This window comes from Botrytis fragariae (assembly GCF_013461495.1).
Source record: "Botrytis fragariae strain BVB16 chromosome Unknown tig00000054, whole genome shotgun sequence".
Classification (NCBI taxonomy): domain Eukaryota; kingdom Fungi; phylum Ascomycota; class Leotiomycetes; order Helotiales; family Sclerotiniaceae; genus Botrytis; species Botrytis fragariae.
The window spans coordinates 1038035-1050459 of NW_023500993.1; the positions used below are offsets into that span (position 1 = coordinate 1038035).

Here is a 12425-nt window from a genome sequence, read left to right on the forward strand (position 1 = left end):
GGGGGTGGAATGAGATTTCTTCCTCCTTGTGGCACGTGTGGATGATGATGGGGTCTAGAACTTGTGGGATTGGAGTCGATCGATGATGGATGAGGTAAAGTTCGTTAGTACTTGTGTTGTGAGCTAGCATCGTACTGCGGTTCACAAGTGAAAACGTATGTGTGTGTCCGAACTACGATGAGATAGATGGATGGAGAGATAGCTGATGGTGTTTTATCTAGGTTGGAGAATGAGGAGATTTTATCTGGTGTTTCGTGCAATTAATTCGGTTGAGAGAGAAGAACACGGTAAGCATTCAAGAGATGTTGAGTGTTCGAGTAGTTATCGTCTCAGGAGATTCACACGTGATCGATCATCTGCGAGGTCATCGTATATGTGAACATTGATACGAGTAAAAGAGGTTTCACATATTGGCTGGTGGGAGATCGATCGACCGACGAATGTCTGGCTCCGAAAGTTGGAGGGTACGTTCTCATGCAGAGAAGTGGGGATGATATAGGGCAAGCACGAACTTGACGCGTAAATAGAATGATGGATGTGATGGATGATTCTACGAGGAATGGATACAAGTCACGTCCTGAGTAGATCCAAAAAATCAAAAATGAGTCGGCGTTTGAGTGGTTCGTACTAGATGTAAAGTATCAAAGTGTCAAGATCCCACCGTCTTGAGATATCAGTATCAGAATATCAAATTACCAAACCACCAAACCACCAAACCATCAAACCATCAAACCATCAAAGTGTTAGTGTCAATGCCGAGGTGGACCGTTCTCTCGAGCTATGCGTGAATAACATTTTAGTACGCGTTCATCAATATTCAATCTTGTCATTGTACTTCATATGATCGTTCTCAATGAAGTCATCATCATCGTCTGGACAGATGGCAAGTGCAGAAAACTTACTTTAGTCAATATCTAGCACGCCTGGCCACTTTCTTTCATTATCGATAGTCAATTTTATGGAGAAGGGAAGAAGGACGGACTCAAAGTCGTTTTCAACCAATCACGTAGCTGGATTGTCCAATTCAGTCACTTTCCAAAAATGTAAAATGTAAAATGTAAAATGTAAAATGTAAAAAAAGGTGACCAAAGAGAAATTCTCCCCAAAACTTCTTTCAACAATCAAATCCAACCACTTTATATAAATACTCATTCCTCTTACTTGTTTATATACGTACACATACACACATATACACACACACACATATATACACACACACATATATACACACACACATACACACACACACATACACACATATACACATATACACATACACACACACACACAATAAAATCGCATTCTCCTGTTCAAACATATAATTCTCTTCGATATTTTGAATCATCTACCTGAGAAAACTCGTCACAAATTCACCAAATTATAACCAATTATATCGACCAATTTCCAAATTCAGATCCAAATCTCCAATTTTTTTCAAAAAAAAGGGCAAGGCAAGGCAGGCTCGTCAGCAAGCAAGTACCTTAAACAAGGACGCGACTTCCGCGTGACGGGTCCACACGATAGGGAGAGAGGCGATTGATCGTATTGCGTTGCATTACATGATTATTGAAGGAAGGAGAACCGCAAAGAAAAAAAATTGTTTCTTTTCAAACAAATACAATTCAATACAATTCAATGCAATACAATACAATTCAATTCAATTCAATACAATACAAGAATCTCATCACGACATCTCAATAAGCTTAACAATTTGCTGATTGCTAATTGCTCGGATTGCTGTTAAATCAATCAATCATTCCGTGGTCCTTTTTGCCCGTGGTACGTTATTTCATTATATCATCTGTCGCATCGTTACAACCTTCCCCTCCCCTCATTAGAGGTACCAACTCTTTGACACTTTATTCGCAAGGGTTACTACTGCACCTCTCCCCCTCCCCCTCCATCTACACCTACCGTTCCTCGACGACACAATACTCATTGTTCTTTCTAGTTGTTCCCAACGATCTCCAGCCATACCGTTTCATACCACCGACATTTGATGCGCAATAATCACCGGGTCAACGCTGTCGCAAAAAAATATCCCTACCAAAATGCCAACCTCCGCTAAAAGACCCTACCGTCGAGATTCGATGAGGGAGGAGATTGACATTCCTGACTCCTCACCTTCTCGCCCTCCGAAGAGAAGAAAGAGGGTGAGTTCATTTCATGATGGCGCATATGCCATTCCCACTAACAAAAGATGTAGGCTTCAGATCCCAAACCTAAATCCAAACATTCAACCTCAAACCAACGACCCGTTACCCCCGTACCCGAGATGGAAAGCCAGGAAGAGATCATCTTTAAGCTCAAGAAACATTTGGGATTACCTGGTGTCGTACAAGTTCTCGACGATCATGCGGACGATAAATATGAACAAGAGTACGGAGGCGGAGTTCAAGCTTTCGCAAAGTTGGCGGGAAATGGTTGGACTTACTACGTCAAGGATCAGGAAGTTCAGATTGGGCGCAACCCGGCTGAGGGTCAAGAAGAAGCCCCAGGAGCTGTTGCTGAGGTCGATATTGATCTGGGTCCAAATAAGATGATTTCGCGACAACATGCCAGAATATTCTTCGACGATGGCTGGCGAATCCAAGTCAACAGCCGCAACGGAGCCAAAGTCAACGGTACGGCGTTTTCCCGCAATCATGAGCCAAAAGAGTTGCATAGTGGAGATGTCATCAATATCTCCGGTGTCGAGATGATATTCGTTTTACCTGGTGGTCCCTTTGTGATTGATCCGGAATACCTGCGAAAGATTGAGAGTGCCGTGGACGATGTAGAGGAAGTTGATGAAGTAGAGGACGCAGAGGATGTAGAGGATGCTCAGAGATATAGCGAGGAACCTTCCGATGTTCCTTTGCCTCCTTCGACTAACGGAGCTCGAGCTCAGAATGGAGTTCCACAAGCGATTGCTCCAGCGCCAGCTAATTGGCAACGTGCGGCGACTCCTCGCGCTTCTCTTAAAGTGCCAAGTTCTGCAAAGCGACCCCATACTGGCTATTCGGCTGGCGGTACAATGATCATGAATGATTCTGAAAATGTCGACCTCAGTCTTGATTCCAATCATCATATCAAGCCTGGTTACAGCTATGCGCAAATGATCGCGCAGGTAATTTTCGAAGCGCCAAATCAAATGTTGTTACTGAATGGTATTTACCAAGCCATCATGGCCAAATACGCTTATTACAGATTTCAAGCACCCGGCGGCTGGCAAGTAAGTTACCGAGTATCTATTTCATCCTCTGATTGACTCCAAACTAACGAGGTGAAAGAATTCTATCCGCCACAACTTGTCACTTAACCAAAATTACGACAAGGTAGCACGCGGAAAGGATGAGCCTGGCAAAGGTAAAAAGTGGTTTATCAAGCCAGCGTGCTATGATACAATCGCAGCACTGGCACAATCAGCTCCTGGTAGAGGTGGCGGCCACCGAGGATCTTCACAGCCAGCGTCACCAATCACCGCTGCCGATCGAGGGTTTGATGATGAATCCAGTCCGGATTCCGTCGTTAGAAAGAGGAAATCTTCAGCTTCACGCTCACCACGCATGAGACCACACCAAACTAACAGACCGCAATTTACTCCCGAACGGGCCCCCCGGATTCAAAACTTACAGCATGATTTCCCCGGCGATGGAAGCCCACTACCTAGACATTATCGACGAGTTCAGAAGAACGCCCCTGGCTTTTCCGATAATTTGCCCAATTCTCCACCCACCCTCTCATCTTCTTATCAACAGGATGATGGCAACACATTTGTCACGCCAGCTCCTCATCGTGTTTATCCTCATTTAGCACCGCCAAGTACTGCGCAGCGACCAAGTCAACACATGCCAACTAGCTCCCCTGCTCCATTTTGGACATTCGCTGACGGTACTCCTAATCATGGATTTCGTGGTTATGATAATAGCCCTATCAAAAGGTTTCAACCTAGCGTCATTCCCGATAGCAGTCCACCTCCAATGCGACGGACTCCAGCTCCGAGTCCTATCAAAAATGCAGTTTTAGGAAAGCTTCAGATGCCAGATGTCGATGAGGTTGAAGAAGAGGAAGAAAAAGGGTTTGATCTTACAAAGTAGGCCTCTCTCCATATTCCTATTGCGAAATATCTATTGACAATTTCATCAGAGGTTTCCAAAGTATTTCTCAATTCCACCTTGAGAGTGTTGCAAAACTTGCTGCGACACCTGTCTCGGGCTCCCTTGCGGCTCGCATTTGAGTTACCTCGGCGATACAAATTGTGTTTGCAATTGTTGAATTTGTTTTCTTTTTACCTCTGCACAGTGTGAAAGGCCACCATACCTACTTGCTTCATAAGCATATTACTACTACATCGACGATTATACGTCCTGGCCACTCCACCAACTCACCTTCACCTATTAATTTATGTTTACATCGATTCATAATGTGGCGTTTTACAAAGGAGGTTATCGGATTGGAAGGTTATTTGATTATGTTGAATTTTCCCCACGAGTCTTATATGTTAAAGTTGGGAGTATGGGTTATGATTTTTGTTATGTACATTTATGGGTGGGATTGGGATCGGTGTTTAATTAAAACGGGATGGAAGAGAATGGAAATGGGGAATAGGGGGACTTGCATTTGATATTTGGTTTTTATGATGGATGGATGGGTGGGTGGGTGGTATACTTTAGATCTGGACGGTTATGATTCAATGTTTATGATGAGTGGGTAGGTGCTCATGGGGAGGAGGACAATGGATTACTGGTGCCGCTCGCCTGGCTTTGTTTGATTTTTGGGATTGTATGTATATAGGAAGGTGTATAGGATTGAGGCTGTTGTTTAGGCTTTAATATCAAACTTGCTTGGAACTCTTGTAAGAATTTGAAGAAGAATGTGGGGGTGGGGAAGGGAGTGATGTGAATATGATATGGTGTGAGTGATGTCTTTCATGTGTATTTGTTTTGTGTATTTTGGATTAAATTATTGATTGTGTAAACAAAGTATCTATTCACTACTAAGGAAGGGGTAAAATGGAGAGATGGAGAGATGGAGAGATGCAGAAATTAAAGGCGCGGATGTATAGAGGTAGGAATACCTGTTTAGAAGGATTGGAGAGGGCTTTTGGGAACGGGGGAGTATAGGATATGAGATGGGATTACACGGGCGCGAGTAAAAAGGAATTCTATAGAATCTAGGGAGAGAAGAGGGGCGAAGAGAAAAGAAGGGAGAGGTGAAGAGGGAAGGAAATATTTGGATATACTGGGTGAGTGGTTAGGTAGGGCGGATATAGATAGAGATGAGTAGAATATTAATGAGATGAGATGAGATGAGATGAGATAAGACGAGATGAGATGAGATAGTTTCCATGGGATTATAGAGAATGGTTGGAATGGAATGTGTGAGATGGTTATGTGAGATGAGATTACATATCTAGGATGGGATAGTTTCTATATGTCTGTATATTTGTATATCTATATACTATATATTCAGGTGAAATCAAATGGGGGATTTTAAGGGTATGTATGTATGTACTAGGTATATATAGGGTATGTATATGTGTGTAGATTATAGATTACAGATGTGAAATTACAAATACGGAATACGATATATGATATATGAAATTGGAGTATTGAGCATTGATCTCGAGAGTTTGTGAGAGGGACGGGGTGGTAGGTAGGTATTTAATGAATCTTGGAATAGGAGGAAATCTGCTATATAGAGGTATGCTACCGAGAATGATGTATTGAAAGACTTTATTTACAATCATATGTATGCCTCTCTCCCCCACTCATTTCGATACTGGACTCTATGGAAGGGAAATTTTGAATCTTGGCTTCTTTGCAATTCTCGTGTTGCGAAATTCTCCTAAGATAGGCTAATATAATTATTGTGATACCAAAACGCCCTTTTTACAAATCCATAAACTCCATCCTTCCTAACAAAGATTGACTTTTCATGACGTGCTTTTTGGTAAGTCCTGGTGACATTGCTGATCCCGGTATTGGCGATTCGAGGGAGGTCAAATGGAATAATCTCGTTGTTTCCAAACCAGCTTCTGATGGCCAGCCGCAAGCCATATGTGACATCAATCTCAAAATCGGGTGTTTTCACAATCCCCTTAATCATCCATCTCCATATCATCAGCCTCCTCCACACCACCATCAACCAACTCCTTGAGCCTGATCTTCTGCTTTCCAAACACACTTCTTTGCTCTCTCTCCAAATCCAACTCGTTGACCTCTTCTCCCAACTCCTCGAGTCTCTTCTTCTCGCTGCCGCGCATCTTGGGTAGCAAGTGCTCGTTCTCTGCAACCAATTTTCGGTTGGCTTCTCTTTGTCTGGCCACATTGCCTTCCATGCGCTTCTTGTAGAAGACACGTTCGCGACGGGCCCGGATTTCGGATACACGTTGCATGGCTTTGAGGGTAGTGGCGATGTGTTCACGGTTGTAACGGACGGGAACGTTGCGGCGAGCGGAGAAGTTGAGGGTGCTGTCGACGACCATTTCTTTGCCTGCGGCTTTGCGGAATGCTTTGGTCCATTTGAGTTTGCGGGGGTTACGCTTCATTTTGAACTAGAAGAGGGAGAATGTTAGTCAGGGCTTGAGAATTGAGCATCGGAGAGAAAGGTGCAATGGTGAGATGGGGGGTCTGTGGCGTTCTGGATTGAAGGGAGATGGATATGGTTTGAACGTACGTTCTTGTGGCATTTACTGCGGCAGAATCTAAAGGTTCGCGCATCGTTACGAACGAATGTTATGCCCTTACTTGGGTAGCAGGGCTGCGAGCAAAAATAACAGGTTTCGATTCTATTGATGAATTAGCAAAGGTCAAGATTGCGATAGATATTTTTATCGTCAAGAAGATTGCAAATGCGATTGAGATCTCGAAAGTCGAAGAATTGCGGCAAGAGACTTGATGTAATAGAGGGACGGGAGAGTTTCTTACCTCATGTTGGCGGTGTTTCTTTCTAAACCAGCTTGTCGTTGTGCTGGATTGTCGATGGATAAGTATGGACTTCAGAAATTTTGGAGGAATGTCCGACTTTTTTCACTAGCGCCATCCGATAAGATAGCGATGGCACGTGCTTACCATTTGAGATTCTCTCAAAACAAACATCCCCTGTTTGTCTCTGTTGATTTTATTATTTTTTTCATATCGAAGAAGGTTCTCAAATCCTTCTCCTACTGTAATTATATAGTCGACTTCATCAATGATTGCGATCTTTTGTTGATGTGACAATCTCTGACATTCATCAAGTACCTCTTGTGACCAATTACAGTAGCGAGAAATTTGTACTTTGATATTTTCCTTCAAGAATCTTTGAGCTCGACACCTCAATAATTACAGATACAATGTCCCTCTATTATGAGGCAGCTGAGGTTCTAGCTGCTCCTACTAATCAAGGTGGTAGTTTAAGATCAAGAATTTTCAGCAAGAAAGATTTAAAATCACAACCAGCTCAAATCTATGCTCTGGCGATAGAGACGTGTAAATGGAGTCCAGTTTTGAAGGATGTGATCGAAAATGCGGACTTACTACGTTTAGAGCGAAAGGTCAGTATTGCGATTGATTGAAACTCTGAAATAGTAGCTAATATCAATTATAGCTAACTCCAACTTTGTCTCTTCTTCTCGTCCATGACTTACTCTTGGCAAAGAGAGGAATTGCTCTCCCAGCTACTCATGGTTTACGAGCCTCAATTGAGCGGCATAAGGGGAGGTTACAAGCCGAGTTGACCAAGGCGAGACTTCGGAGAAAAATGAGCACCATGGAAGCCTTAAAAGCCCATGTTGAGACAGGTCAGGAGAATGCAACTGATACATCTGAAGCACCTTACCCTCGTTGGATACGTATCAACACTTTAAAGACTACTCTTGAAGATCAACTCGAATCTACTTTTACTGGATTTGAACGTGCAGCGACAATTGATGCTGTTAGACATCGGGGGTCTAAACGCTTATATATCGATGTTCATATTCCAAACCTTATTGCTATATCTCCAAACATTGATCTCTCAAAGAGTGCAGCATACAAATCTGGAGAAATTATCTTTCAGGACAAAGCATCATGTTTCCCAGCGTATCTTCTTGATCCTCTGGCTGAAGATGGTGATATTATCGACTCTTGCTCAGCACCCGGCAACAAGACCACTCACATTGCGGCTATTTTAGTTGATCGACTTCCTGAACCGGATGAATCTACTCAAGTTATTCACGCATTTGAGAAGAATAAAGGGAGAGCTGAAACTCTGGAAAAGATGGTCAACTTGGCAGGGTCGAATACGTTTACTACACTTCATGCTGGATATGACTTCTTGAAGACTGACCCAAATTCTGGTACATACAAGAATGTTGGTGCTTTATTGCTGGATCCGAGTTGCTCGGGAAGTGGAATTGTTGGTCGGGATGATATGCCCGAATTACATCTACCAGGTATCAAGGAAATCGTTGCCAAACCTTCTAGAAACAAAAAGAAGCCGAAGAAGGCACCGGAGCCAGTGGAAACAAGTAAGAAGGAGACAAACAAGAAACGAAAGCGCGAGGAGGATGGTGATGCGTTAGAAGTAATGGTTGATGACGATGGAGTCGTTACTGCTGTCGATAGCGATGCCGAACTAAAAGCTAGATTAACTGCTCTTGCTGAGTTTCAGTTGGAACTTCTTCTTCATGCATTCAAGTACCCTGCTGCTCGAAAGATCACCTACTCCACTTGTTCAATTCATGCTGAAGAAAACGAATCTGTCGTTCAAACGGCTTTAGCTTCTGATATCGCAAAAGAAAAGGGGTGGAAAATTCTTCGTCGTGATAATCAAATCCGGGGTATGAGAGAATGGCCTGTCCGAGGCTCTATAGAAGCATGCGATGGTGATGAAGTGGTTGCAGAAGGATGTATTCGGGCTAACAAAGGAGATGAGCATGCTACTATGGGATTCTTCCTGGCGGGATTTGTGAGAGATCAAACATCATCCGTTGATCCTGAAGCTGGTCTCCTGAGAGATGAACGCGGGCATCTCGTACGCGATTTAATGGGGTTCCCAGTCAGAAAATATCAGGAAGATGCAGAGGAATTGAACGTTGATGCCCAAATGGCACCTGAGGAAGCTCAAGATTTATCACCGGAAGACGATGATGAATGGGGTGGCTTTGAGGAAGAGGTTGCACCGATAGTCGAAGAGAAAAAGGAGGTGCATGCAGTTGTTGAGAAGAAGAAGGAAAAGACCAAGGTCAACAAACATGCCCATGATGCGATTAAGAAACGTGTCAACATGAGTGTAAAGGACAAGAAACGGCAGAAAACAAAACGATAATGTAAAACCTATTAGCGGAGGTGTTGTATATAGAGATAGAATGATGTTGTGGAATACCCATCGTCACCAAGATTAATCAGATGATATAAATGAAGATGGGGTTTTGCCGTTTCACATTGGGTTCAGTCGTATGACAAGCGCTTAGGATCTAATCTTGAATAACAACTCTTCCTCCGGTACGGACACGGAATGGGATCCAAAAGCCCGGTTTCTTCAAGATGTTTGGCACATTTTAGACATAAGCATGGCGATAATTATTACGTCCGTTATTGCCAAGGTTCGTTCGGCTATGTCGGCACCTGCTAGACTAGAATATATCATGATACACCATACATCGGCGCACGGAGTTAGCTTGAGGAAGGTCGAAAGATCTTTCTGTCAGCCTACTCAGCGGGATGAAAGGAAGCCAAAGCACGGATGTTTACCCCATTTGGAGACTTCCATCCATGATCCATTCACAAAATTCAACTTTACTTTTTTCACATTTGCATAACCCCAACCTAGGCTGTTCTCGATCCACTAAAGGGTGCGTACTTGATCAGACTTCATGACATACCGGGAACAATTTCCCCCGGATGTGTACATTTTCAATGGATGCATTGCATAATGTGAATTGATCAGCATAACTCGCATAAGTGCTTAGGTATCTACTCGTCGGATGTTCAATCAGCGGTCTTAGTGAGTCAACAGAAAGGTGCTGTTTTAATTGGATTTCAAATGATGTTATATTGCAGATAGTATATAATGTATGTCGTGCGCGGCAAGATGTTTAGAGTATCTTTGAGCATATTCAATCTCGCATTTCGGTGTTCGAATACTACTTTGGCAGGGTTGCATTTAACCACACCTTCCTAGCTACCTACCCCAAACTCGAACAAATCCGTAACGACATCATGGTTCGAACTTCAGATTCTGGTTCTTCAACTGCAATGAATATGGATAGAGATTTGGAAGAACAGAAAAATGTCCAAAAGAAGGCTAGACATTGGGAGTTGGTTTTCGATCAGATACATGTCACGCCCGAAGTACTCAATTACCCTTATAGAGGATCTGGGACAGAACAGGATCCTTATGTGGTGGAATATATTCCAGACGATCGCAGAAATCCATTGAATTTTACCATGTCGAAGAAATGGACTATTACTTTACTTCTTGCCTTTGTAAGCTCTCCCCCTTTTTGCATTAAGGTTTCGGTTATTATTCCCCGAAGTTTGAGCTGTGTGACGGATGGGGGTGAGACATACATACTTCTCTCACACACATACTAACTATTGGTGAAGGCAACGTTAGCAGTATCTTTTGTGTCCTCGGCATATACAGGTGGGGTTGAACAGATCATTGAGGGATTCGATGTCAGTACGGAAGTCGTCACTTTAGGAGTCTCGCTGTTCGTCTTGGGTTTTGCGATCGGTCCGCTTATGTGGGCTCCCTTCTCGGAATTATATGGTCGACAAGTACTTTTCTTTGGTACTTATGCTATGCTTACTATCTTCAATGCTGGGGCTGCTGGAGCACAAAATATACAGACGCTCTTGATCATGCGATTCCTCGCAGGAGCTTTTGGTAGTTCCCCTCTTACCAATGCCGGTGGGGTTATTGCCGACATGTTCTCTGCTGCTCATCGAGGAGTTGCTATGAGTATCTTTGCTGCAGCACCATTTCTTGGCCCTGTTATTGGACCAATTGTAGGCGGCTTCTTGGGAGAAACAGAAGGTTGGAGATGGGTCGAGTAAGTTGCATTGCTTAATCACTATTTATACTATGACCCTAACACTATCGATAGAGGACTCATGGCCATCTTCACCGGAGCACTCTGGATCATTGGCACACTCACCATCCCCGAAACTTATTCTCCAGTCATCCTTCGCCGCCGAGCAAAAAAGATGTCCTCCATGACCGGGAAAGTTTACAAATCCAAGATGGAAGTCGACAACGGTTCTAAATCTCTATCAGCAGAATTCAAAACGGCACTCTCGAGACCTTGGATTTTGTTGTTCACAGAACCTATCGTTTTCTTGTTAAGTTTGTACTTGGCAATCATATACGGAACTTTATACATGATGTTCGGAGCATTCCCGATTGTGTACCAAGTTGAACGCGGATGGAGTGCTGGTGTTGGTGGGTTGGCTTTTTGTGGTGTTGCAGTCGGAATGATAATTGCGGTTATTTACTCACTGTGGGACAACAAACGATATAACGCTACAGCTGCTAAGCATAACAATGCTGCTCCACCTGAAGCTCGACTTCCACCTGCCCTCATCGGAAGTATCTGCTTGCCTGTTGGTCTCTTTTGGTTCGCATGGACAAATTCTCCAAGTGTACATTGGATTGTTAGTATCATAGGCACTGCTCCTTTTGGATGTGGGATGGTATTGGTGTTCTTGAGTGTTATGAATTATTTGATTGATGCGTATGTCATTTACGCCGCTTCCGTTTTGGCGGCCAGCAGTGTTCTTCGTTCCTTGTTTGGTGCGGCGTTTCCACTCTTTACTACTTGTAAGTATTATCTAAATTCTCCATGACTGTGTGTCAAACAGACAACTAACTGTATGATTAGATATGTACAACAACCTCGGCATTCATTGGGCAAGTTCAATTCCAGCTTTCCTCGCATTGGCTTGCGTACCATTTCCATTCCTCTTTTATAAGTATGGAGCATCCATTCGAATGAAATGCAAGTTCGCGGCGGAAGCGGCACGTGTATTGGCGGAGATAAGGGGAGCTTCTTCAAATGAAGATGAGGCGGAGCAGACAATAGAGGATATGGAGGAACGAGAGGCGAGAAGATTAAATGCTCACGAAGAGAGTGAGAAGAATGAAGCTGTTAAAGATGGAGAGAAAAGCGAAAAGAAAATCAATGAATGAGAAGGAGGGTGTGATTTTTTATTTTCTTTCTAGTTTAGCGGCATAGCGATCGAGGAGTTTAATGTGTTTACGTTGAGGACCATAATAGAAGTCAGCATATTGAAGGTGTTGGGAAGAGGGAATTACACAGTTATGTAGGATTTGAGGTGTTGATTCTTATTTTAGATATCCCATGAAGCATATGATAGATACCCGGCTTAAAAGTAAAACTGTATTTTAAAAACACAAATGGTCCAGAATGATGGTGTAGGAAGTATGAGTAGTGATTTCATTAAGGTGATGCGGCT

General features: G+C 43.2%; 4 protein-coding genes across 4 annotated transcripts; 3 read left to right on the forward strand and 1 right to left on the reverse strand.

Annotated features, from left to right (window-relative positions):
• Positions 1–2051: 2051 nt before the first annotated feature.
• Positions 2052–4219, forward strand: Bfra_005089 (putative fork head domain-containing protein; the record flags this gene model as incomplete). The annotated part of the gene is made up of 4 exons (XM_037335476.1): positions 2052–2153; positions 2207–3214; positions 3273–4075; positions 4129–4219. The coding sequence occupies 4 exons, from the start codon at positions 2052–2054 to the stop codon at positions 4217–4219; spliced, it is 2004 nt and encodes a 667-aa protein (XP_037192571.1).
• Positions 4220–5798: 1579 nt separating this feature from the next.
• Positions 5799–6916, reverse strand: Bfra_005090 (putative ribosome biogenesis protein rlp24 protein; the record flags this gene model as incomplete). Its single annotated transcript, XM_037335477.1, has 3 exons — positions 5799–6538; positions 6661–6772; positions 6912–6916. The coding sequence occupies 3 exons, from the start codon at positions 6914–6916 to the stop codon at positions 6083–6085; spliced, it is 573 nt and encodes a 190-aa protein (XP_037192572.1). The 3' UTR covers positions 5799–6082.
• A 402-nt stretch (positions 6917–7318) lies between these two features.
• Bfra_005091 (putative nol1 nop2 sun family protein) lies at positions 7319–9273 on the forward strand (the record flags this gene model as incomplete). The annotated part of the gene is made up of 2 exons (XM_037335478.1): positions 7319–7519; positions 7573–9273. The coding sequence occupies 2 exons, from the start codon at positions 7319–7321 to the stop codon at positions 9271–9273; spliced, it is 1902 nt and encodes a 633-aa protein (XP_037192573.1).
• Positions 9274–10166: 893 nt separating this feature from the next.
• Bfra_005092 (putative mfs multidrug protein) lies at positions 10167–12138 on the forward strand (the record flags this gene model as incomplete). Its single annotated transcript, XM_037335479.1, has 4 exons — positions 10167–10433; positions 10554–11002; positions 11057–11769; positions 11831–12138. 4 exons carry the CDS (start codon positions 10167–10169, stop codon positions 12136–12138), a joined length of 1737 nt encoding a protein of 578 aa, XP_037192574.1.
• Between the last annotated feature and the right edge of the window lie 287 nt (positions 12139–12425).